The following is a 26,617-nucleotide window of genomic DNA, read 5'->3' on the forward strand; positions in this document are numbered from 1 at the left end:
AAGCTGTATCCTTTATAATAAAACTGATTGTAATTATAGTGCTTTCTGGAGTGCTGTGAGTCATTCTAACAAATTATCCAACGTAAGGGCCCTGCTCTTAAAGCCCCTGCTGGTCATGGGAACCCTTGAATCTGTGGTTGGCTGGGTAGAAGTACAGGTGCACTGAGGACTATTTCCAACTAGTTGTCTTTTGGCACTGGGACCTTAACTTTAATTTGTGGGGTCTATACCGTCAACCCAAATGAAGAGGATGAAGCACAAAATATGATTTAAAGAGTTCACCTGAGCCAAAGCAAAGACAGCTGCCGAAAACACTTAGACCCCAGTAACCTTGGATATGAGCTCCATTTGGCCTTTGTTATGTGCAGGTTTGTATTTCAAGGTTTCAAAAAAGGGGGGTTGGGGAGACAGAGAGTAGGCTGATACAAAGTTGTAAGGAATTCTCACTGATTTACAGAAATAGCATTGATTAGTGACTGGCTAGACACCTTTAAGTTACAGGTGTGGATTATACTGTCCGGTGCAGCTTTATTAGGTTAATAATGTACAGCTACTTGTGGCAACAGCAAGCACTTTCAAGAGATGAACACACAGTGCAAAGCAGGAGTAGGATGTGACTGCTGACCCATCTTAATGTCTCTCTGCGTCTTATAATTTAAAAGGACTCATTCCTCAGATAAAAGTTCTTTTCTCAATACTTATTCTGGGTAGTTCCTGTCAGAATTGAAGGATTGTGCCCTTAACTTGTAAGGTCTGAGCTAACTCAGGTAATTAGGATCAGAATCCAATGGTACTACAGGGAACCTAATTGGTGTCAGAGAAAATGTTGACAGAAAACAAGAATGGTAAACCCTTCCTGAAAACAAAAAGCCAAAAAAAGATAAATTAGCTTTCTTTTAATTTTACATTTAAATTGTATAATTCCATATTCATTTATTCAACAAATATTTTCTGGACACCTACAATAGAGCAGGATAAGAGGAGGTGGCAATATTAAAAAGGGTGGGCAGGGCAGGCTCCACTGAAAAACTGACCAATGTTGGGGGTGCTGGAAGGTGGTGAGGAGAGTGGGAAGGGAACACCTGATAGAGAGGCAGAGGATCGGCCACACCAAAGCATTTAGGCATGAGATATTTGGTGGGCCTGGGATGAGCCAGGGAGCCGCTGTGGGAAAGAACGCTGGGCGAATGAGGCCAGAGTGGTGACAAGTGGCCCACATCACTTATGATCTCATGTACTACTGTAAGTACTTTGGTTCTTAGCCTGAGTGAAATGGGACACTAATGTAGGGTTCTCAGGAGAAAATCTGATTTTTTACTAAAGAACCACTTCAGTATCCTGGAAGTCAAATTTTAAATGTGTTACAAGGAGGTAAACATGATAAGTGTTATCAAATGATGCTGACAGGTTAGGAGAAGAACTGAGAATGGACCATTAAAGTTAGCAATGTATGGCTGGGCATGGTGGCTCATGCCTGTAATCCCAGCACTTTGAGAAGCCGAGATGGGCGGATCTCCCAAGGTCAGGAGTTCGAGACCAGCCTGGCCAACATGGTGAAACCATTAAAACACGGTGAAACTCTACTAAAAATACAAAAATTAGCTGGGCATGGTGGCGGGCACCTGTAATCCCAGCTAACTGGGAGGCTGAGGCAGGAGAATCACTTGAACCCGGGAAGTGGAGGTTGCAGTGAGCCAAAATGGTGCCATTGCTCTCCGGCCTGGGTGACAAGAGCAAGACGCTGTCTTCAAAAAAAAATAAATAAATAAAAAAAAGGCAATATATACATCACAGTAGCCCTGACAAGTGCAGGTTTTTTGGGCCTTGTTTTGTTTTGCGACAGAGTCCAGCTCTCTTGCCCAGCCTGGAGTGCAGTAGCACAATCCGACTTCTAGACTCAGTGATCCTCCTGCCTCAGCCTCCCAGGCATGGCAGGTTAGGACTACAAGCATGCACCACCATGCCCAGCTAATTATACTTTTGTAGAGACTGAGGAAAGCGAAAATCACCTGGTGACCACTGGACAGACCCTGGAGACAAAAACTCCTCATCTGAGGAATTTAGAAGGGAGCAAAGCCCACCCAGTGACTACAGGCCACCAGGAGGCAAAACTTCTTATCTGGGGAAAATTAGAAGAAATCAAACTTTCCTGGTATCTAAAGTTGGCATCTAGTTCCTGGCCTCTTTCAAGTTTTATAAGTAATTTCTATACATCTCTGGAATGCCATACTGAAACTCAAGTGATAGGATTTCAGGTTCCCATGTTGGCCAAGCTGATCTTGAACTCCTGACCTCAAGTGATCCACCCATCTCCACCTCCCAAAGTGCTGGGATTATAAGCATGAGCCACAGCACCCGGTGGAGAAATATTTTTCAAGATAAAAGAAATAACAGTTTGCTTCTATGCTTAAGGATATGATCCAGTAGAGGAGGGACAACTGATGATGCAGGAAAGAGGGAAGAACTGGTAAAGAGATGATTTTGAGTAGATTTAACCAGAGTTGTGGTACCGTCAAACAAATACAAAGAAATACGAGAAGAGCCAAGGAACTAAAAACGTGTATAAGGAGTGAATACGACTGGCCATGGAATCTCAACTGACTAAGAGGAAAGAGACAGAACAGCATGCAGGTGAAGGGTCACGTTGAAGTCCCATCAGTGCTAGAGAACTGAAGAATTCTTGGCATCTTGGTACCAGAGCAAGTGACAGGGAATGACAAGAAGTAGTGATTAAATAGAGGTAAATAGAAAACTGCGATTGTCGAAGGATTACATATTATTCATAATTATAGGGTATAGGGCATAATCATGGGAATGAGTAGGTGAAGATGAAGTTGGGTGGAAGACAAGATTAATGGAGAACAGCTCAAGAAACTGAGAGGCAACAATATGAAAAATCATCTAGGTGCATACTTAAATCACTAAGAGTTTAGACAAGAGTACTATATCCATCCAAATTGTTGGGAAATGAGGGAGAATTACAGTAACAATGAAGGGCAGAGAATGTTGTCACAAGATTCAAAATTATAGGGCTTTAGGAAAAATGAAGGTGTGGCTAGCAGCAGTATGGAGAAGCACCACCACGAGTTTCTTGGTATATGAAGCCTGTGGGAGAAACAACAGCCATCACTTGAGAAGTCTGACAAAGTAGTGCTGTTAAGAGAGAACCAAATTTCTTTCAGATCAAGGTAAAGGGAACCAAAGTTGAATCAGGGCAAAGCATTCACTGTATTTCTGGCATATGTACTGTGTAGGTTCACCAAGAACTAACTACAAGTTCTACAGCATCAACAATGAATTTAAATTCTTTTTTTTTTAAATGACTGGCAAAGGAAACATCATTAATCATTATTGAAATGAAAATTAAAACCACTAGATAGCCACTAGAATGGCTAAAATGAAAAGACTTACCTTAGCAAGTGTTGGTGAGACTGTGGAGCAATAGGAATCCTCATATACTGTTGATGTAAACGTAAATGTCACACTGGCTTTGGAAACAGTTTGGCAGTTTCTTGAATATTAAGCATAGACCTACCATATGATCTAGCCACTCCTCTCCTAGGTGGAACAGAATACACCCAAGGGAAATTGAAGCATATGTTCATACAAAGAATTGTACACTAATGTTCACAGCACCTTTATTTGTAATAGCGCCACTGGAAATAACCCACACGTTCATCAATAGATGAATGGATATATAAATCGTGCTATACCCATACAATGGGAAATGTACGAACTATTAATACAGATAACAACATGAATGAATCACAAAATTATACTACATTAAAGAAGTCACATTTCTTCCCTCAAAACACACTAAGTCCATTTATATAAAATTTAGAAAATGCCAATTAATCTATAATGACAGAAAGCAGAGCAGTGTTTGCTTGGGGATGGGAAAAAGAGTAGCAGGAAAGAAGGGGTTACAATGGGACATGAGGACACTTTTAGAAGTGATGGATGCATTCATTGCCTTGATTGTTGGGATAGCTTCACAGGCATATACACAGGTCAAAATTTATCAAATTGTATACTTTTAAAAATGTGCGTTCATTATATGTCACTTTCATCTCAATAACGCGAAAAAAAAAGGTAGGAAGCTCTAAAAAGAAATGAGCCATCAAGTCACAAAAACACACGGAGGAACCTAAAACGCATACTGTAAGTTAAAGAAGTCAATCTGAAAAGGTTACATGGTGTATGGTTCCAACTATATGATAGTCCAGAAAAGGTAAAACTATGCAGACAGTAGATAAAAAGATTAGGGCTTCCCGGGTTTGGGGAGAGGGATAAATAGGTGGAATACAGAGGATATTTATGGCAGAGAAACTATTCTGTGGTATACTACAACGGTAGATATATAAAACACATTTGTCAAAACCCATAGGATGTACAACACCAAGAGTGAACACTAATGTTCACGATGGCCTTTGAGCAGTATTGATGTGCCAGTGTTGGTTTATCTATTGTAACAAATATACCACCGTGGTGGGGGAAGGCAGTGTGTGGTGGGCAAGGGGGATGTAGGAACTCACTGTACTTTCTTGCTCATATTTTTAAAACTTTTTAAAAATTGTAAAATATACACAACATAAAATTTACCATTTTAACCATTTTTAAGTGCACAGTTCAGTGGTATCAAATACATTCACACTGTTGCACAACCATCACCATCACCCACCTCCAGAACCTTTTCACCATCCCATACTGAACTCTTTTCCACTCAATTTTGCTCTGAAGGTAAAACAGCTCTTAAAAAGTCTATCAATTTTTAAAAACCTAAGTAGGGGACATGAATCTACATAGACAAAAAGAATGAGATGCCAAGAGCAATAAAATTCTGAAAGCTGTAAAGCAGATAAAACAAAACAACTTAAAAGACCAAACAGATATAAAAACTTACACTAACAAAAAGCATACTTAGATCCATTCACATTTCAAATTTCTCCTAAAACTACAAAATGATGTCTCACTTGTCAGCTCAGACAAAATGAAAAGGACTGATGTTTCCAGTAAAATCCTCTTTTTGGCACCCCCACTCACCTGGCTTTCCTCCTACCCCTCTGGCCGCTCTGCCAGTTGCTCCTCTACCCAACAATTAAAGGCCAAAGTTCAAGGCTCAGGGTACACATTCTTTCCTTCTTGCCCAATATTCTCCCCTAAAGGGATTTAATCCACACTTACAGCTTCAATTAAGAGATAGCCAAAGAGAAATCTCCAGTTCGGACTCCTGTTCTGAACTCTAGACTGTCAACTTCACATTTCCTCTTGATTTTTCAATACCATTCTGATTTGATGTCCCCCAAGCTACACTCATGACACATCCAGCTTCCTTCCACAGCAGATCTTCTTTCAGTTTTCCAGTATTAGTGGTTTATACCCTCTTCAGTGTATTTGCTTAAGTTAAAAACCTAAAAGTCAACTCCCTCCATACCAACCATCAAAATATGCTGATTTTATATACCATTTTGAGTCCACCCACTTGTCTTCATATTCTTCGGCACCTCCTAGTCTAAGGTACCACTATCTCCCTTCTGAAGTACTACAAATTTCTTCCTAACTAATTATCCCTCATCACCCTGGCCTCTTCCAATTAATTTTACACCTGCAGCCAGAATATTTTTCAAAATGTAAATGCAATTTGTTAATCCCCCCCCACCCCCCACCAAGGCCTTCAACTGCTTCTTATAGCCCTTAGATTATGTCTTTTTTTTTTTTTTTTTTTTTTTGAGACGGAGTTGCCCAGGCTGGAGTGCAATGGCACAATCTCGGCTCACTCTGCAACCTCCATTTCCCCGGTTTAAGCTATTCTCCTGCCTCAGCCTCCCTAGTAGCTGGGATTACAGGCGCGCGCCACCATGCCTGGCTAATTTTTTTACTTTTGTAGAGATGGAGGTTCACCATGTTGGTCAGGTTGGTCTTGATTTCCTGACCTTAGGTGATCCACCCACCTTGGCCTCCCAAAGTGCTGGGATTATAGGCATGAGCCACAGCGCCCGGCCTCTTATAGCCCTTAGAAAGAAGACACGGCTCTGCATGGTCTGGCTCCATTTACCTTTTCATTCTGATCTGCACAACGCTCACCCTCTGTGCAGTAAACACTCGCACCTTTCCTTTCCATAGCAGTGCTTACCATATTCCACCATCCTGCAGGGTCTTTGAATAAGCTCCTCCCTCCATGAAGGTATCAGTGACTTTTAGATTTAAATTACCTTTACTTTCTCAGGTAAAATGTTCACGACCTCCTAAACTAAGTTAAAAATATACCCTGTGTAAACTTTCATAACATTGTACCCTTCTCTGTATCACTTGTTACAACAGCAGTTTTGTTCTCATAATTAAAATGTTTTCCCCACTTATGAACCTCCTGAGGGTGGACACCATGTCTATGTGGCTGGTAGTTTCATCAGGGATGCTGGACACAAAGTAGCCATTCAATAAATATCAAATTGACAAAGAAGGAATCAATGTTGGTGAGGCTGTATATATCATACAACTATTTAAAATAGATACTGTGTAACAATATGGATAAATCTCACAGACATGTTGAATTTAAGACAAACACGAGAGTACATACTGTATGATTCTACTTACAAGACATTCAAGAACAGGCAAAACTAATTAATGGCAGGGAAGTCAGAATCATGGCTATCTTTGGCATAGAGGTATTGAGTAGGGAGGAGCTGGAAATGTTCTGTATCTCAATCTGAGTGGAGGTTATAGGAGATATACAAAACATACATGCAAAATTACCACTCTTTGTAGAATGCTTTTCTGTGTGTGCCATATCGCAACAAAAGGAAAAAAAAAAGGAAAGCATTCTAGGAAGAAAGAAAGATTGAAAACTAAGTATTGATAAGAAATATGCCTATAAGACTTTGGTAAATGAAAAGACCACTTTGCGGAACACAATGTGTATCTTGTTTATTTCACTTCATGACAAATAATTTTCAAAATTTACACTGACAAACTATATTTATGGGTACAAACTGATATTATGATATACGTATACAATGTGGCCGCATTAAATCAAGCTAATTAATATCCATTGCCTCAAATTTTTGTTTTATGGTGAGAACATTTGAAATCTGCTCCCTCAGAATTGCGAAATACACATTATTATTAACTATGGTCACCATGCTTTGCAATAAATCTCAAAAAAATGTATTCCTCCTAACAAAAACTCTGTGCCCTCTGACTATCATCTCCCCATTCCCCTCGGCCCCCTGCCTCTGGTAAACACCATTCTATTCTCTGCTTCTATGAGTTCAATTGTTTTAGATTCCACATAAGTAAGACAGTATTTGTCTTTCCGTGCCTGGCTTAGTTCACTTAGCACAATGTCCTTCAGGTTTGTCCACGCTGTTGAAAATGACAGAATTTCCTTCTTTGGGAGCATGGGCCATTGGCTTATGCCTTTAATCTCAGCACTTTGACAGGCCAAGGCAGGAGGATTGCTTGAGCCCAGGAGTTCAAGACCAGCCTGGGCCATACAGTGAGACCCCATCTCTACAAAAAAAAAAAAAAAAAAAAAAAAAAAAAAAAGGCTGTGTGTGTGCACGCCTGTGCTCCCAAAAGCTACTAGGAAGGCTACGGTGGGAGGATCATCTGAGCCTGGGAGTTTGAGGTTGCAGTGAGCCCTGGTCAATCTACTTCACTCCAGTCTGGGTGACAGAGTGAGACCCTGTCTCGATCAATCGATGAATAAAGGCTGAACAGTATTTCATTGTGTACATATACACCACCTCTTTTTTATCCATCCATTAGCTAATAGGCACTTGTGTTGCTTCCATAAACTGGGTACCTTGAATAATACTGCAAGAAATGTGGAAGTGCAGGTATCTCTTCAACATACCAGTTTCAAATCCTTTGGCTATATACACAAAAGTAGGATTGCTGGATCATATGGTAATTCTATTTTTAGCTTTTTGTACAGTTTTCCATAATGGCTGTACTAATTTACATTTCCAACAACAGTGCATAAGGGTTCCCTCTGCTCCACATCCTCACCAACACTTATCTTTCACCTTTTTGATAACAGCCATTCTGATAGGTGTGAGGTGACACCTCATTGTGGTTTTAATTTATATTTCCCTGGTGATCAGTGATGAGCATTTTTTCATATGCCTGTTAACCAGCTGTGTATCTTCTTTTGAAGATGTTTATTCAGGTCCTTCATGCTTTTTAAATTCAGTTATCTGTTCTCTTGATATTCAGTTGCTTAAGTTCCTTACACAGACTGGATAGAAACCTCTTATTAGAGGTATGGCTTGCAAATATTTTCTCCAATCTGTAGTTTGTCTCTTCACTCTGCTGCTTGTTTCCTTTATCATGCAAAAGTGTTGAGTTTGATGTAATCCCATCTGTCTGTTTTTGCTGTTGTTACCTGTTTTGGGGTCAAATTCAAAAAATCATCTCCCAGACCAATATCAAGAAGCTTTCCCCCATTTCCTTCCATTAGTTTTTCAAATTTCCCCCTATGTTTCCTTCCATTAGTTTTTCAAATTCATGTTTAAATCTTTAATCCATTCTGAATTGATTTTTGCATGTGGGGTGAGATAAGGGTCTAACTTTATTCTTCTGCATGTGGATATCCACTTTTCCCAACACCCTTTACAGAAGAGACTTGTCCTTTCCTCATTGGGTGTTTGTGGTACCTTTGTGGAAAATCAACTGACTATAGATGTACGGGTTCACTTCTGGAATTTCTATACTGTTCCACTGGTCAATGTGTCTATTTTTATGCTGGCACTGTGTTGTTTTCATTACCACAGCTTTGCAATAGAGTTTAAAATCGGGTAGTGAGATTTCTCCAGCTTTGTTCTTTTTGCTCATGATGGCTTTGGTTATTTGGGGTCTTTTACCATTTCATATGAATTTTAGGTTTGTTTCTTATTTCTGTGAAAAAGGTTATTGGAATTTTTATAGGGAATGCATTGAATCTGCAGATCACTTTGGGTAGTATGGACAGTTTTTTTTTTTTTTAATACTTTAAGTTCTGGGGTACATGTGCACAACGTGCAGGTTACATATGTATACATGTGCCATGTTGGTGCGCTGCACCCATCAACTCATCATTTACATCAGGTATAACTCCCAATGTCATCCCTCCCCGCTCCCGCCACCCTCAATAGGCCCCGGTGTGTGATGATCCCCTTCCCGTGTCCAAGTGATCTCATTGTTCAATTCCCACCTATGAGTGAGAACATGCAGTGTTTGGTTTCCTCTTCTTGTGATAGTTTGCTGAGAATGATGGTTTCCAGCTTCATCCATGTCCCTACAAAGGACATGAACTCATCATTTTTTATGGCTGCATAGTATTCCATGGTGTATATGTGCCACATTTTCTTAATCCAGTCTGTCACTGATGGACATTTGGGTTGATTCCAAGTCTTTGCTATTGTGAACAGTGCCGCAATAAACATATGTGTGCATGTGTCTTTATAGCAGCATGATTTATAAACCTTTGGGTATATACCCAGTAATGGGATGGCTGGGTCATATGGTATTTCTAGTTCTAGATCCTTGAGGAATCGCCATACTGTTTTTTTCCACAATGGTTGAACTAGTTTACAGTTCCACCAACAGTGTAAAAGAGTTCCTATTTCTCCACATCCTCTCCAGCACCTGTTGTTTCCTGACTTTTTAATGATTGCCATTCTAACTGGTGTGAGATGGTATCTCATTGTGGTTTTGATTTGCATTTCTCTGATGGCTAGTGATGATGAGCATTTTTTCTTGTATCTGTTGGCTGTATGAATGTCTTCTTTTGAGAAATGTCTGTTCATATCATTTGCCCACTTTTTGATGGGGTTTTTTTTTCTTGTAAATTTGTTTGAGTTCTTTGTAGGTTCTGGATATTAGCCCTTTGTCAGATGAGTCAATTGCAAAAATTTTCTCCCATTCTGTAGGTTGCCTGTTCACTCTGATGGTAGTTTCTTTTGCTGTGTAGAAGCTCTTTAGTTTAATTAGATCCCATTTGTCAATTTGGGCTTTTGTTGCATTGCTTTTGGTGTTTTAGACATGAAGTCCTTGCCCATGCCTATGTCCTGAATGGTATTACCTAGGTTTTCTTCTAGGGCTTTTATGGTATTAGGTCTAACATTTAAGTCTCTAATCCATCTTGAATTAATGTTCATATAAGGAATAAGGAAAGGATCCAGTTTCAGCTTTCTACTTATGGCTAGCCAATTTTCCCAGCACCATTTATTAAACAGGGAATCCCTTCCCCATTTCTTGTTTTTGTCAGGTTTGTCAAAGATCAGATGGCTGTAGATGTGTGGTATTATTTTTGAGGGCTCTGTTCTATTCCATTGATCTATATCTCTGTTTTGGTACCAGTACCGTGCTGTTTTGGTTACTGTAGCCTTGTAGTATAGTGTGAAGTCAGGTAGCGCGATGCCTCCAGCTTTGTTCTTTTGACTTAGGATTGTCTTGGCAATGCAGGCTCTTTTTTGGTTCCATATGAACTTTAAAGCAGTTTTTTCCAATTCTGCGAAGAAAGTCATTGGTCGCTTGACGGGGATAGCATTGAATCTATAAATTACCTTGGACAGTATGGCCATTTTCACAATATTGATTCTTCCTATCCATGAGCATGTTATGTTCTTCCATTTGTTTGTGTCCTCTTTTATTTCACTGAGCAGTGGTTTGGAGTTCTTGAAGAGGTCCTTTACTTCCCTTGTAAGTTGGATTCCTAGGTATTTTATTCTCTTTGAAGCTATTGTGAATGGGAGTTCATTCATGATTTGGCTCCCTGTTTGTCTGTTACTGGTGTATAAGAATGCTTGTGATTTTTGCACATTGATTTTGTATCCTGAGACTTTGCTGAAGTTGCTTATCAGCTTAAGAAGATTTTGGGCTGAGACGACGGGGTTTCCTAAATATACAATCATGTCATCTGCAAACAGGGACAATTTGACTTCTTCTTTTCCTAACTGAATACCCTTTCTTTTTTTCCCTTTCTTTTTTTCTCTTGCCTGATTGCCCTAGCCAGAACTTCCAACACTATGTTGAATATGAGTGGTGAGAGAGGGCATCCCTGTCTTGTGCCAGTTTTCAAAGGGAATGCTTCCAGTTTTTGCCCATTCAGTATGATACTGGCTGTGGGTTTGTCATAAATAGCTCTCATTATTTTGAGATACGTTCCATCAATACCGAATTTATTGAGAGTTTTTAGCATGAAGGGCTGTAATATGGACATTTTAACAATAATTCTAATCTATGAACACAGAGTATCTTTCCTTTATTGGAGACTTCAACTTCTTTCATCAATGTTTCATAGTTTTCAATGTACGGATCTTTCACCTTGTTGGTTAAAAGTATTCCTAAGCATTGTATTTTACTTGGTAGCTACTATAAAAGGGATTGTTTTCTTGATTTCTTTTTCAGATAGTTTGTTGTTAGTACTTAGAAACACCACTGGTTTTTGTAGGTTGATTTTGTATCCTGCAACTTTACTATATTCATTTACCAGGTCTAACAGTTTTTTCTGGAGTCTTTGTGGTTTTTTGTATGTAACGTCACATTGTCAGGAAACAGTGACAATTTCATGTCTTCCTTTCCTGTTTAGATACCTTTTACTTTTTGTATTTTATTTTATTTTACTTTGCCTCATTGCTCTGGTAAAGACTGTTGAACAGAAGTGGCAGAGTCGACATCCTTGTCTGGTTCCTGAAATCTTGTTTTGAGGAAACAATATATATATACTTTCTTCCTTCTGGTTTCTCTAAGTGATAAAGATCCTACTCAAACTAGGTTAGGCAAAAAAAAAAAAAATCATGTATTGACCTATACCTGTAAAGTTCACTGAGCTAAGCCCACACACTCAAATAATTTTTATTAAGAACTTCTAGAGTAAAACTCTCTAGACAATGGGAAAGCTAAAATTAGGGCACCACTCAGAGGGGACCATGAAAATGACAAAATTACTCTTCTCAGAGTGCTCAAAGCAGGGCAAGACAGGTTTCCAACAAGCCTTTTTTTTTTTTTTTTTTGAGACAGAGTCTTGCTTTGTCGCCCAGGCTGGAGTGCAATGGTGCCATCTCGGCTCACTGCAAGCTCCGCCTCCTGGGTTCATGCCATTCTCCTGCCTCAGCCTCCCCAGTCGCTGGGACTATAGGCTCCCGCCACCATGCCCAGCTAATTTTTTTTTTTTTTTTTTTTTTAGTAGAGATGGGGTTTCACTGTGTTAGCCAGGATGATGGTCTCGATCTCCTGACCTCGTGATCCGCCCGCCTCGGCCTCCCAAAGTGATGGGATTACGGGTGTGAAACACTGCGCCCGGCCCCAATGAGCCTTCTTGAGCTTCATTAAAAAACCTGTGTGCCTATATATCTGGAAAAATGTACCATGCACTTTAAGTTATAAAAGAAAGTAAAAACAAGCTGTAGTGTTCAAACATGAGTCCCCAGTTCTAAAGGCAAAGAGATAATCTGAAATGTTGGCATCTGAGCTCTATGGCAACTCTATGTAGCTAATTGCAAAGTAAACCAATACTTCACTTAATAATGACACTGATTTTCAACAGAAATGCGGGGCAACCCAGCTAGTGATATGTAAATCTTTTAAAATCAGGCTGACAAGTGTTCATGGCTTCAAAGTATAAAAGTATTGGCAAATTACAACAAACCCAATGACTTCTTAAATTCACACATAATCCTTTATTTTAAAAAATTCCTAGGTCAAAAGTTGATAGTCCTATAATACCAATTTCATAACTATTATGTTTTCAAAGTACCTAGAAGAATTGGGTATGTTTTATATATCCCAAACAAATACGCCTTCCTTTAGTCACTCAACAAACATAAGCACCCACAATGCATATTAAACTAGGAGGAACTGCAGATTTTGATCATTTTGACCTATAAAGAAGAGCAATTTCATATGGTTCAACATAAAACCAGGCATTTGCCTGTTGCTTGTATACAACAGTGAAAACAAATTCCCTGGCTCCATGTGGAGTTTACATTCTGTGTACATGTGTTTGGGGATGTTGGGGCATATAAACGACCAACGAAATATATGGTATATCAGATGGTGTTACAAACTTGAAAGAACACAAAAGCTTAAGGGGGATAGGAAGTATAAGGGAATTGTCATTGCCATTTTATATGGGTACTCAGAGCAGGTGTCACTGATGAGATGATATTTCAGCAAAATCCTAAAGAAAAATGGAGTAAGCGTCTTAGATACCCCTTTAACACCAAAATCTGGCTACTAACAAGAAAATTTCTGCCAAGTTTATGCCAAAAAATACAAGAACAAATAATTCTGCTAAAACCATTAGAGTACTAAAACAATTACAGCCCTTATTAAACTTGCAACCCAATCTACCCCTAACAAGTACATTCCATCAAAACTAGTGCTGCTGCCACCTACAACTCTTACTCTACACACGTTTCATGTAAGTACTTTATTTTTTAATCCATGTTTTCAATCTAGTAAATATCCATGTATAAGAATATACATAAAGATAAGCAATTTATTCTTACATCTTTTGAAGAACCTGGGCCATCACAACCCCATTCGTTAAATCTTCCACGGTCTGCCATGGTGCATCCACATTAAATGTCTGGATCTGAAGGGAAAAAAAGGGGGTGGGAAGAGATTCTGTGGTTACCTATGTAGAAAATTTCCTAGGCTTTTTTTTTTTTTTTCTTTGAGACAGAGTTTAGCCCCATCACCCAGGCTGGAGTGCAATGGCCCGATCTCGGCTCACTGCAACCTCCACCTCCCAGGTTCAAGTGATTTGCCTGCCTCAGCCTCCCAAGTAGCTGGAATTACAGGAACACACCACCACGCCCTGCTAATTTTCTGTATCTTTAGTAGAGACGGAATTTCACCATGTTGGCCAGGCTGGTCTTGTACTCCTGACCTCAGGTGATCCACCCGCCTCGGCCTCCTGAAGCGCTGGGATTACAGGTGTGAGCCACAGCACCTGGCTGAAAATTTCTTAGGCTTTTTTTTGGGTGATTATCTCATATTAGGGACTGGAATAAATTTCAAAAAGAAGTCTAATAGGAAACTTTTGCCTTTAAGGGAAATGTCCTGCCAAGTATTACCATAATTTTTCCCCACTGGTAAAAGAGAAATCATGCTGGATACTGGGTGGCTTTCCAGCATCCATTCTATTCACACAACATCAATCTACAAAAATCACAGCAGCTTCATCCCCTCTACCAGTGACTGACTCAGGGACACACAGGGAAAAGACAATTTGAACTAAAGAGAGATAAGGAGATGCTTCTGGGAAAGAAAAGCCAATCTCCTCTTGATTTAAGTATGCTGCCTCCATTACTGTGAGCAGTCATCTCATGACTACAAAGGCAATAATCTTAAGAATTAGGCCAATTGGCCGGGCGCGGTGGCTCAAGCCTGTAACCCCAGCACTTTGGGAGGCCGAGACGGGCGGATCACGAGGTCAGGAGATCGAGACCATCCTGGCTAACACGGTGAAACCCCGTCTCTACTAAAAAATACAAAAAACTAGCCGGGCGAGGTGGCGGGCGCCTGTAGTTCCAGCTACTTGGAGGCTGAGGCAGGAGAATGGCGGAAACCTGGGAGGCGGAGCTTGCAGTGACCTAAGATCCGGCCACTGCACTCTAGCCCGAGCGACAGAGCCAGACTCCGTCTCAAAAAAAAAGGTTAGGCCAATGCAGTGAAAGGCAGAGAGAAGAACTAGAAAGAACTACATCCCCTCCACCATGGCCCCCACACCAAAAAAAAAAAAAAGAACTATGTCCCTAAGGTAAAAACTGTACTGAATTTAAAAAATCTTGATGCCTCCTGGTATGTGAGATGAATTCATTTATTATTTACGCCTGGTAAGGTTCCAGTTTCTGTTACTCGGAGGTCAAATATGTTTATAAAGATGTAGAAGTCACACTTAGAATGGTTAGGTTAGATACTCACTTCATTTTGATTTCAAATATATTCTGAAACTTTGTACTAATCAACATGATGTAGCCAAGAAATGTACTTTCCCTAACAGTATAAAGTATCTCTCAAAGTAAAAAAACGTAGCTGAGCCAACAATGATTATACCCAGTAGTGTATTCAGGATTTAGCAGGAAATCAATCCCTGAGAATAGACACAGGTCATCCTCTCATAGAACTTACAACTAGGAAAAATGAAACAGTATAATAGAAGTGTCAACAGCAAGCACAAAGATGAGAAGTGAGAGTGGGATGCAATCTAGGTATGAAGAGCAGCTTGGTACAGATTGGGTAGGGGTAAGAATTGCAGGAAGAGACAGAACAGGGGAAACATAAAACTGTGAAAGGGCAAAAAACTGAAGAATTAACATGTAAAACCTTAGAAACCACATTAGGACCTTATCCTATGAATAAAGTAAACAAAGGATTTGAACCAGGAGAGTAAGCCATGAGGTTTGCATTGTATTAATATAAAATCTGGCTGGGGGCAATGGCTCATGCCTGTAATCCCAGCACTTCAGGAGGCCGAGGCGGGCGGATCACGAGGTCAGGAGATCAAGACCATCCTGACTAACACAATGAAATCTTGTCTCTTCACTAAAAATACAAAAAATTAACCAGGTGTGATGGCACGCACTTGTAGTCCAAGCTACTCGGGAGGCTGACACAGGAGAATCGCTTGAACTCGGGAGGCGGAGGTTGCAGTGAGCCAAGTTCATGCCACCCACTGCACTCCAGCCTGGGCAATAGAGCGAGGCTCTGTCACAAAAAAAAAGAAAAAAGAAGAAAAAAAGATCATACCGGCTGCAGTATGAAGGAAGGAGTAAAGGGAAAGAGACAGGGAGACGGGGTTTCACCATGTTGGACAGGAAGGTCTCGATCTCCTGACCTCATGATCCACCTGCCTCGGCCTCCCAAAATGCTGGGATTCCAGGTGTGAGCCACTGCGCCCAGTCAATAGTTGTCTTTTAAAGATTTGATAAATGAGGTCTCTACTAAAATGAGGGCTCTACTTTAGTAGAGAAACCCTGTCTCTACTAAAAATACAAAAAATTAGCCGGGCACGGTGGTGGGCGCCTGTAGTCCCAGCTACTCAGGAGGCTGAGGCAGGAGAATGGCGTGAGCCCGGGAGGCGGAGCTTGCAGTGGGCCGAGATCGCCCCACTGCACTCCAACCTGGGCGACAGGGCAAGACCCCGTCTCAAAATAAATAAATAAATAAAACAACTATTAACAGTACAGTCAGTAGCTTCTTCATGTATAATATAGGAGAGTCTTGCAGGTAGAGACAGTTATGGTGGTAGAGGCCCAGGGAATTATCTTAAAGATCCTCACAGAAAGTTTTTACTTAAGTGTCTATTTGGAAAGGTGATAAGAGGATCCTTTCCAAGCTACCCTGGCACAAACCTAATACCTGGTAGAGGTGCAACAAATGATTAGTAAATGAATAAATGAAACAAATAAACACCATCTGCGGGAACTGATTTTGAATTTTACTCCATACTATCTCCAGCTGCCTGCTCACTAGTAAAAGAAATAAGCACTTAAAAGAAATAAGCACTTGCTTTCATTTTATAGTTGCTAAGTCTACGACCCATTTTCAAAAAAAAAACCAATCTCTTTCTTGTAGGTTTGTTTAGAAGGAAAAATAGGGGCAGCAGTGAGGACCATGTCTCATTCTTCTCTTTATCACTGACCTCAGCACAATGCCTGACACGAACAAGCCCTCAGTGAACGCCACTTTGAATGAAAGGAGCTAATATTAATCCCTACTTTTGCCCTGTAAATTTGGATAGGATATTTCATCTCTCTCAATATCAGTTTTTCCATATAAAGAAAGATTGGGGAAAAATAGCTTATAGAAGGGTGTGTTGCTTCAGAATGAATGAGAGAATGAATGCCCATGAGGTATTTCGCAAAATCTAAAGCAATGGTCCCAAACCTGGGTGTGTAGGGGAATCATCTGAGAGATTTCCATTTTGAAAATACACATTTTGGCTGGGCATGGTGGCTTATATCTGTAATCCCAGCACTAAGAGAGGTCAAATATGGAGGATCACTTGAGCCCAGGAATTTGAGACCATGCTGAAAAACATGGCAAAACTCTGTCTCTACAAAAAATACAAAAATTAGCTGGGTGTGGTGGCTCATGGCTGTAGTCTCTGCTATTCAGGAGGCTGAGGTGGGAGGATCACTTGAGCCTGGGAGGTCAGGACTGCAGTGAGCTGTGATTGCACCACTGTGCTCCAGCCTGGGCAATAGTGAGACCCTGTCTTAAAAGAGAGACAGAGAGACAGAGAGAGAGAGAGAGAAAGTATATACATTTCTTGGCTCCCCCTACTGAATCAGAATCTGTGTGTAGAAAGCTGGGGATCTATTTTTAACAAGCTCATCAAATAATTCTTACACAGCTGGGCACTGGTTTGGCATTCGGAATCCTATAATCTAAAGCACTACTAAAGGGAAGGGATGCAAGATTGGAAACCAGACTCTGGCCAATCAGAAGAAGCAACTCAACAAAACAGGTAAATCAGAAAAGCAAGTAACTTAGTTGTTAAGACTTGATCTGGGCCTGGCGCGGTGGCTCATGCCTGCAATCCCAGAACTTTGGGGAGCCGAGGCTGGCAGATCTTCTGACGTCAGGAGTTCGAGCCCAGCCTGGCCAACACAGTGAAAGCCGTCTCTACTAAAAAATACAAAAATTAGCCAGGCATGATGGTGCGTGCCTGTAATCCCAGCCACCAGGGAGGCTGAGGCAGGAGAATTGCCTGAACCCAGGAGGTAAAGGTTGCAGTGAGCTGAGACCGTGCCACTGCACTCCAGACTGGGCAACAGAGCAAGACTCCACCTCCAAAAAAAGAAGACTTGATCTGTTTTTTCTCTTGGGACTTAGGGAAAGCTAAATTTTCATTTTTGTTTTTAAATGTGGTTTTATTCAATTATTTTCTCTGTATTGGCCCTGGAGGTACACCGTTGCTCACAAGGGTCAGAGATGTCCACCTCTGCTACAAGACCAAAGTGAAACAGATCCTAAAGAAAATTTATCCCCTACAGAGTTTATTTTTGGGGTGATGAAAATGTTCTTGGAACTAGATAGTCATGATGACTGCACAATCTTGTGATCATACTAAAAACCAATAAAGTATACACTTCAAATGGATGAACTTTATGGTATGTAAACTGTACCTTAATTTTTAAGAATCTGTCACATACCAGTTCTCTGAGCGAACATCTATGGAGTATTTCAGGATAGCAATACAGTAAAACTGAAAGACAATTGCACCTAACTGCATTAAGGCATGAAACTCTACCTGAAGGGTTCTAATCTTTCTTTTAATTCCAAGAAGCTCTATTACTACCACCCAACCTCTACCTCCCCCTCCCCAACAAAAGCATGAAAAGAGTAAAGCATGAGATCACCTGGAATTACTATCTCTAGAGTAATGGATAATTTTGCTCCGGAGGAGACATTTTTGGCTGTGAGTTGGGTGCTATTGTCATCTAGCTGGTTGAGGCAATAGGATGCTACTATTAAACGTAACGCATAGTGCAGTGCCCACAGCAAAGAACTGTCCAGTGCAAAATGTTAAATAATTTTCTAGAGTCATGATTCTCAAAATGTGGTCCCTACGTCACCAACAATTGCATCACCTGGGAACCTATTAGAAATGCAAAATCTCAGGCCCAGCCCAGACCTACAGAACTAGCAACTCTGGGCATCCGCGCTTTAGCAAGCTTTCCAGATGATGCAGATCAACACTAAAGCATGAGAATCTCTGAAGTCAGCAAACATAAATATCAACGCAATCAAAACACAGAGGTGACGTTACAAAGTCACCTACAGTCAGTATAGAACAAAACCAGGATTTGAACCCAGGCTGCCTAATGTCAAAATCTGTATGTAGTCTTATGCTATACTATCTTTTAAAGTACTTTAACTTTTGTACGTCAGTGACTTATTCTTCCATTAGAGGACAAAAGTTGTTGGCAGAATCGAGTTAGGCAGAGGAGGATGGAATGGGGGAGATACCACCATAATAATTATACCACCCCCCAATTCTATACACTAGTATGCATTTTATAGGCTGCCAAATAAGTAATATGAAAACAATAAGGATATATTAATGTTGTTAGGTTACCCCAAAGTGTACTGAACCTGTGACGACTTTTTTTTGTCATAACTCGGTAACATCGTAGACTTCGTTTTTCAGTCTCTAAAACCTGGAAAAGTCCTCTCTCTTCATTGAGATTCACGTACAGTTCAAGAAATTAGGCTTGACAGGTGTAATAGGCAGGGCAGATTTTGACTCAGAGGGTGGAGAGAGGAGACACAGTGGAAATTTTCAAGCATGTCCTGCTGAACTTGCTTGCATAAACTTTGATTTGGAATTTAAACTTAAGATGTTTCCCCTTGGTAGGATGATACTTAACTGTTTTTGTAACTCTCTCTTTCAACAAAAATTTGGAACTATATGGTTCCCGGGTCAGTAGGCTGTCTGATAAAAGGGCAATTTATCCAGCACGTGAGGCAATGAGACGTTCCACTGAGTTCTGTATAGGTGACAGAATCATCTCTTTAAGTGCTTGAGCTTTTATTACTTTAGCCATTTCTAGTGGAATAATTTCTAAAATGTACTATATACATCTGTCCAATCTCAAACTAAATGCTATGTAGTGAAAACAAACTTTTATCTGATACTCAGGAATATAATTATGATCTTCAAAAATTGAACATGGAGGCTCTAAAAGTACCTAAGGCTGTCATCCCAAAGACGGAATCACTCAGCTCTTGGATCTTGTCTGTCTCTGACAGTTGTCTGCATTTTGCTGAGTGTCACAGTCACCTTCTAGCTTACTGTGTGAGAGCAAAACCCCCCACACAACCAAATTGACTAGAAGTTGACATAAAATCAAGAAAATTAATCTAAATGAGTCTTTTCTTTGGAGTGTTATGTGTACATTTTTGCTTGCATTTGGTTTTAGAATTGTACTTAGCATTAATCTGGCCTACAGATAGGAGGGGTGATATTATACATTTAAATGTCATCAAACATTGCTCATTGAAACATTTATTCTGCTTTTTATAATGACAGCTAAAAGAAAACAAACCCAGCATTTAAACTCTATTTTGAAACATGTGTTTTAAAGTGTTTCCAAATTTTAGAACTGTACATCTTCAAGAACACTGCCCTCCAATTTTGTCACTGATAATCTTTAATCTTATCCAGAAATTTTCATTGATGAGCTTCCAGTGACATTTCAAAAAGGCTATTCTACAATACCACACTCCCTGACCTCTCTACAGCTGATAATGTGGATTACCCGTTTTCTTGACATTTTAGGAGATTCTAAATAGATTCTCTCATGTTGTCAGGTTCTGTCAGTAGCCCTTCAAACTTCTAAGATTTTTCCTTTATATTTTTATCAGCATTTCTCACTTAAATAAATGCAATTACTACGTACCATATTTTGTGGATGCCATTCAAATACAGACGGTCCCCAGCTTAGGATGGTTTAACTTGAGACTTTTCAACTTTACAATGATGCAAGAGATACACATTCAGTAGAAACCATACTCTGAGTGCCCATACAGCCATTATATTTTTCATTTTCAGTACAATGCTTAATAAAGTGCATCAGATATTCAACACTTTATTATAAAATACGTTTTGTGGTAGATGATTTTGCCCAACTGTAGGCTAAGGTAAGTGTTCTGAGCACGTTTAAGGTAGGCCAGTCTAAGCTACGGTGTTTGGATGGTTAGTCGTATGAAATGCATTTTCAACTTACTGTATTTTCAACTTATGATGGGTTTACTGGGATGTAACCCCATCGCAAGCTAAGGAGCCTCTGTACACCTGTTTACTTCCATGTCTTTCACCCCCTCCCAGATTTTAAACAATGTAGCCGTACTTGGATTCAATTAGCTTCATCTTTGCCTTCTTGCTTCTTTTTCTAGCACAAAGGGAAGCACTACTTGCACAGACTCAAAAACTTAAATCTTAAGTTTCTCAGCATTCTGTTTACAGATGTACAGATTCTGCCAAATCTATTCCTTCCACAATATCAAAGAATTTAGTAATTCTTTCCTCTCTCTCTCTCCCCTGCCTAGTCAAACCTCGGCCACATTATGCAACTTACCAGTTTTCCTCTCTTCTGAAATACAGCAGTGAAAGCCATATCCTTGCCTGGAGGCAGAACTCATCAGAAGTGTAAGCTGCACGCTAACCACATATTGCTGCTAACGATCTGAAATCCCCTAAATGGTCTGATACACAACTGGCTACTCAAGCTCTACCAAGTCTATGTTTCAAGGACAGAAATTGATTCGTGACGTAGCCAAATTATAAAAACCTCAGACTATTTTTACTAATTTTTTAAACAACCAAGTAAGGCAATACTTCTCCAGCCTTTCCAGCAAAGTGCCTTGCACAGGATCGTGACGTCTACACTCCAAGGATCCTGACTCGTAACCCAAGACACCGCTAAACAGAATTTCTCTCACATTCGTATTTTACCTTTAAAACTAATACAAATGCTGTAGTCGCCTCCATAAACACATCCGTAAACATTTAATTAACATTCTCGGCAATGAGTGAAACGGAGGCTCCCGAAGGCAGCGCGAGGTCCGCCCCGGCTCTGCACATCCCTCTCCCTCCCCGGCCGACGCCGCGGCAAGAAGGATTAGAACCCGGCTGTCGGTTCCCCGGCCGCGTCCTGAAGACCCTGCTTCAGGAAGGCGCGGCCGCTGACGTGAGAGGTGAATGTGTATTTACTTCAAAGTGTGAGACATCTAAAACCGTTTAAGAATCCAAAATCAGAATCCCACAACGCTGTCCCCCAAGGCCTTCGAGTTCCATTGTTGACGCCCAGACACCTCCAGAGTCCTTTAAACGTCTGCCCGACGCCTCTGACAGGCGTCCGCCCCTCGCGCACTCCCATCCCCAGCGGCGCCTCGCATCGGAAACGGGGTCCCCCGGCGCCTCCCGCATTCTCCCCACGCTCCCTCACAGGTGCTTTCAGTTCCCGGGCCGGGACCGGGCACGTCCTCCGCGAACTCTGCAACAAAGGCGAGGAGCCGCGGCGGGTCCCGGGCGCGGGGCAGTCAGGCTCGGCCGCCCCCGGAGCTCGGCGCAGCCCCAGCTGCGAGCAGCCGCGCGGATCCCAGAGTCACCCGCCGCGTCCCCAGCCCAGCCCTGGCCGGGGTCCCCCCGGAGTAGCGACGCCTCAGGCCCGGCAAGTTTCTCTCGGACCCTGGGCCGAGCCTCCTCGCCCCGCCCGCCCCGGGCCCCGGATGTGACGGCACCTTCGCCCGCAGCGCTCGCCCCCCGGGCCGCGCGTGGAGGGTCCCGGTAGGTGGCGGGGGGAGGGGGTCTTCCCGCCAGCCCGCGGCCCCCACGCACCCAAGTGAGGAGGCTCTCGCACAGCTCCGCCCGCTCCAGCGACTCTACGCTGAACATCTTCCCCGCCGCGGCCGGGCAGCGCCTCCTGCCTGGCCAGACACCGCCGCTGCTCGGTGGGGGGATCCGGGGGCCCGCGCAGCTGACTCGGCCTCAGGGCCGCCTGCTCCTCGGATTCGGCTGCTGACTCTCGCCCAGCGCTGGCAGCGGCTCCGCACCGTCACCCCCGGCGCCCCTCCTTCTCCTTTGACTCGGGACCGCGCGCCAACCGCGCGCGACTCCGGCCACGCCCGCCGATCCGCGTCCCCGCCCCCGGCCGCCCACACCGCTCCTCCCCGGCGCCGCCGCCCTGGCAGGAGCCGCGGCCGAGGAGCCACTGCGCACGCTCGCGCCCCGGTCCACCCGAGCCGCCGCCGCCGCCGCCGCGCGCGACCCCGCCACCAGCTCGCTGCGTATCGAGGCGCGCGCGCGCACGAGCACGCGCCCCGCCCTGGAGGCTGCGGCGGCGAGTCGTCCTCCGCCGTCCGGTCGCGCCCTCGCGGAAGCTCGGCAGTGCGCGTGCGCCCGCACCCGCACTCCAAATTAGAAAGGGGACGTCTAGTGGGTTGCCCGGGACGGGTGGCGGGAGCGGTCCCGGAAATAGTCTGTCCTCTGTCACCGGGAACTGGCGAGGTAGTTCCTTCGCGGTGGAGAGGTACGTCCGGCGCGCGGCGGCCACGCCCACCCTATCGGGGCCAGCGGAGCCGCGGACGGCGGGGCCTGGCCTTCTTGGGGTCGCTCTGACCGCCAAGGCTCTGCGGGTCGGCGGGAATCGCCGCCTCCTCCTCCCCCCCCACCCCCCCCTCCGCGCCCTCCTCTGGAAGCCCCAGAATCGCTCCGCGGCTGTCCGGAGTCGCCGGCGACAGTGGAGGGGCCGACGCGGAGAGCGGCTGTAGTGGGCTTGGCGGCGGCGAGGACACCGCCGCTCCCTCTAGGGTCGCTCGGAGCGCGACCCTGAGAACTCTCCTTAATGCAGGAGGGGTGTGCGCCCGTTCGCCAATCCGTAAGGACCCTGGCCGACCCCGGGCCTGCGTTTCTCAGCGTTCGGAGTTGGCTTCGCTTAATGGCGAGGCGGATCGTTCTGGAACTCCCGCCTCTTTAGAGGCACGAATCTCTCTGCAGGGCTGCCGATAAATTTTTAACAGATATAGCATACGCAAAAAAGTGCATACGACATACACATTTAAAGAAGAATTAATAAAACACCCAGATAAAAACGAAAAGGGCATTGCCGGCACCCCAGGAGTTTCTCACCCATACCCTGTGCTCCTTTCGGAGCCTGATTCTCTCAGCCTGATTAGTGTGATCTTTTCCTTACAGCTTTATCATCTGTGTGTGCATGCAATCTGGTTTTCCTTTGCCTGTTTTCGAACTTCTGCGGGTAGATCACAGTGTGTTGTTTTGTGGTTTTCAATCAGTATTAAATTGGTGTACTGTGTATCTATAGGTAATTTTCATTGTTGCCTAGTATTCCAGTGCGAATAGAACAGTGAATCCATTCTACTCTGGGTGGGCGTTTTGTTCAGACTGATGTTACTCAGAACATGGCTCTAAACATTCTGGTGTACCTGGAACCTAATGCAAATGTGTTGGAATTTCCAGGACATGCGCCTTGGAGTCCTTAGAGAATTGTCGATGCAGAGTATGCATAACTACCAGCCAATGCCGAGTTTTTAGTTGGAGTGCGACAAAGCTAACTTCCCAGGACACACTTTCACTTTGCTTTGTAGTTCCTGGAACCCCTTTCCCCTACTTTTTTTTCTATTGAGAGTAGGTTTTCTCATTGAGCACTCAAAACTACCAAGACAGCATTGATTGGGGGTTTTTTTTTGTTGTTGGTTTTTGAAAAAGGATTTTGTTCTGGAGTGCGGTGGCGCAATCTTGGTTCACTGCAACCTGTCTCCTGGGCTCAAGTGATCTTCGTACCTCAGCCTCCCAAGTAGCTGGGACCACAAGTTCAGGCTACGATGCTCAGCTAATTTTCTTATTTTTTGTAGACAGGGGGTCTCGCTATGTTGCCCAGGCTGGTCTCAAACTCCTGGGCTGAAGTGATCCGCCCGCCTTGGCCTCCCAAAAGTGCTGGGATCACAAGTGTGAGCCACCGAGCCTGAGCCAGCATTGAGTTTTTAAGGGTGCCTTACAGAGTACCACTTGGTAGTTGACCCCTGATCATTTAGCATTTTGTAAGTGTAAAAAAAAAAAAAAAAAAAAAAATTACCTTAAGTATTCTCAATGGTCTTTTTTTCAAACATTCTTCCCTAAACCAAGGGCAGAGAAACCTTTAGAAATTACACATACGTGGCCGGGCGCGTTGGCTCGCGACTGTAATCCCAGCACTTTGGGAGGCCGAGGCCAGCGGATCACGAGGTCAAGAGATCCTGGCCAACATGGTGAAACCCTGTCTCTACTAAAAATACAAAAATTAGCTGGGTGTGGTGGCGGGCTTCTGTAGTCCCAGCTACTTGGGAGGCTGAGGCAGGAGAATCACTTGAACGCGGGAGGCTGAGGTTGCAGTGAGCCGAGATCGCACCACTGCACTCCATCCAGACGACAGAGCAAGACTCTGTCTCAAAAGGAAAAAAAAAAAGTTACGCATGTGTATCTCACTTGTCTTTGGTTCCTGTGTTGGTGCCTCTGGATATTTGTCAAACTAGAGTTCCTACATTCCTTATCAGGTTATTTCTATCGAATCTCTAGCACTTTTAAGTGACGTATAATCTTGTAGGCAAACGAATGAAGTCAGTGAGTATATGTCACATTGACTTACGCCAGACTCACATGCAGCTTGTCTTTAGATGGGCAGACAAGATGCTGGCCCTACTGGAGTGACTGTGGCTGTGCTGTCCTGAGCACCCTTCCTCCAGTGGCCCTGGTTTTCAAGGCTTTGACACAATTGACCTAAAGCCTCCTTTTTCAAGCGTGGCTGCATATCCACAGTGCTTTTGTGCATGATGTTGCGTTGTTCTGGAGGTTTCATTTTGTAATTCCAGTTACTTTTGATGAAAGAAATTAGTAAAAACGTTTGGATGTGAGTAATTGCAGAAGCCATGTGGCTGTCAAGTTTCTACATGAGCCTTAGGGTGAAAAGGCACTGAGATGCTCTCCTTTGTTCCAGGAAGTCCTGGAATTTCCTATTTTTCTCTTATTTTCTCTATGTGGTTTATTTTTTTCCTTCCCTGAAAGCTTTGGAAATGCCTGAGGAGAGGTGAGTTGAACTTGTCTTGGCTGTCTCTTATTCCGATTAGTTGGACGCTAGTTCTCACCCACAGCTGCTTATCGGATTAAAGAGGGCATGTCCTGTGTGACAGTGCTCCAGATTGCATCCTGTCTTCCCAGGGAACACATACGTAGAACTGTGATTAAAGAGAGTTTGAGATGCTATGTGGAGCAGCTCTGGGGCAGGCATGGCTAGTTTTTATCGTAGTTCTGCTGAGTCCTTGGCAGTTGTTAATAATATTAGCCAAAATGCTGTAGCTTCCATTTACTGAGAGCCTATATGATGTGCCAAGCAGTATGCTAAATGCCTTACCTTCATTATCTCATTAAAAACTTTACAAGGCAAGGTACTTCCCCCCATACTGCCTGCCCCCAGAAAGAGTGGCAGTTTGATATGGTTCAACCTAATGCCTTTTACATATGAAGAAGCTGCGACAGAGACTTTACGTAAGTCCAGGGCTGTCTGACTCTGAAACTTGTGCTTCTTTGCTGTCTGAAGATACTGCTCAATAAGATGTAGCCAGCTGAGCAATAGCAAAGCCAGTTTCTCTGCAAACTTCTATCAGTTATACTGCACAGTTTCCAAGATGGATGGGGTTCAGTTTTTGTGAATCTTAAACAGTTCAAAACTGAGTATTAGTAACTCTTCTTTTCATATTTTATAGGATACCATGAAATAGATTACATTCCATATTTTATACATTTAATAACATTGTTTTTGGGTTTAATGTGAATAACATTTAGTGGCCACTACAACATGTAACACCCTGCCCACTACCAACAGGAATAAGATACGATTCCTGACTGAAAGGAGTTCATTATTTAAAAATGTATTTTTAATTTTTACGAATGTATAATAGTTGTACATATTTATGGGGTACCTGTGATATTTTCATACAAATATATACAGTGTGTAATGATCAAATCTGGGCAGTTTTTTGAGACAGGGTCTTGCTCTGTCACCCAGGCTGGAGTGCAGTGGTGTGATCTTGGCTCACTGCAACCTCTGCCTCCCAGGTTCAAGCA

General features: G+C 42.8%; 2 protein-coding genes across 8 annotated transcripts in view; one reads left to right on the forward strand and one right to left on the reverse strand.

The window, feature by feature from the left end:
* The window catches only part of HOOK3 (hook microtubule tethering protein 3), a 137,619-nt gene extending 114,969 nt beyond the window's left edge, over positions 1-22,650 (reverse strand). For 2 of the 4 annotated variants that reach the window (XM_030938112.1, XM_030938109.1), the window contains exons 1-2: positions 22,340-22,647; positions 13,494-13,579 (exon numbers count right to left, since the gene is read on the reverse strand). In XM_030938112.1, coding sequence (XP_030793972.1) covers positions 13,494-13,579; positions 22,340-22,396 — 143 coding nt within the window. In that variant the 5' untranslated portion in view covers positions 22,397-22,647. Of the gene's footprint in view, positions 1-13,493; positions 13,580-22,339 lie in introns of all 4 variants that reach the window. The other 2 variants (XM_030938111.1, XM_030938110.1) reach the window with 2 other exon arrangements.
* A 134-nt stretch (positions 22,651-22,784) lies between these two features.
* Positions 22,785-26,617, forward strand: part of RNF170 (ring finger protein 170) — a 47,746-nt gene continuing 43,913 nt past the window's right edge. For 2 of the 4 annotated variants that reach the window (XM_010356272.2, XM_030938115.1), the window contains exon 1: positions 22,905-23,030. The gene's annotated coding sequence lies outside the window, so the exon portion shown is untranslated. Of the gene's footprint in view, positions 23,031-24,937; positions 26,039-26,617 lie in introns of those variants that run through there. The other 2 variants (XM_030938116.1, XM_030938113.1) reach the window with 2 other exon arrangements.

The sequence above is a fragment of the Rhinopithecus roxellana genome, chromosome 9 (assembly GCF_007565055.1).
Source record: "Rhinopithecus roxellana isolate Shanxi Qingling chromosome 9, ASM756505v1, whole genome shotgun sequence".
Lineage (NCBI taxonomy): Eukaryota > Metazoa > Chordata > Mammalia > Primates > Cercopithecidae > Rhinopithecus > Rhinopithecus roxellana.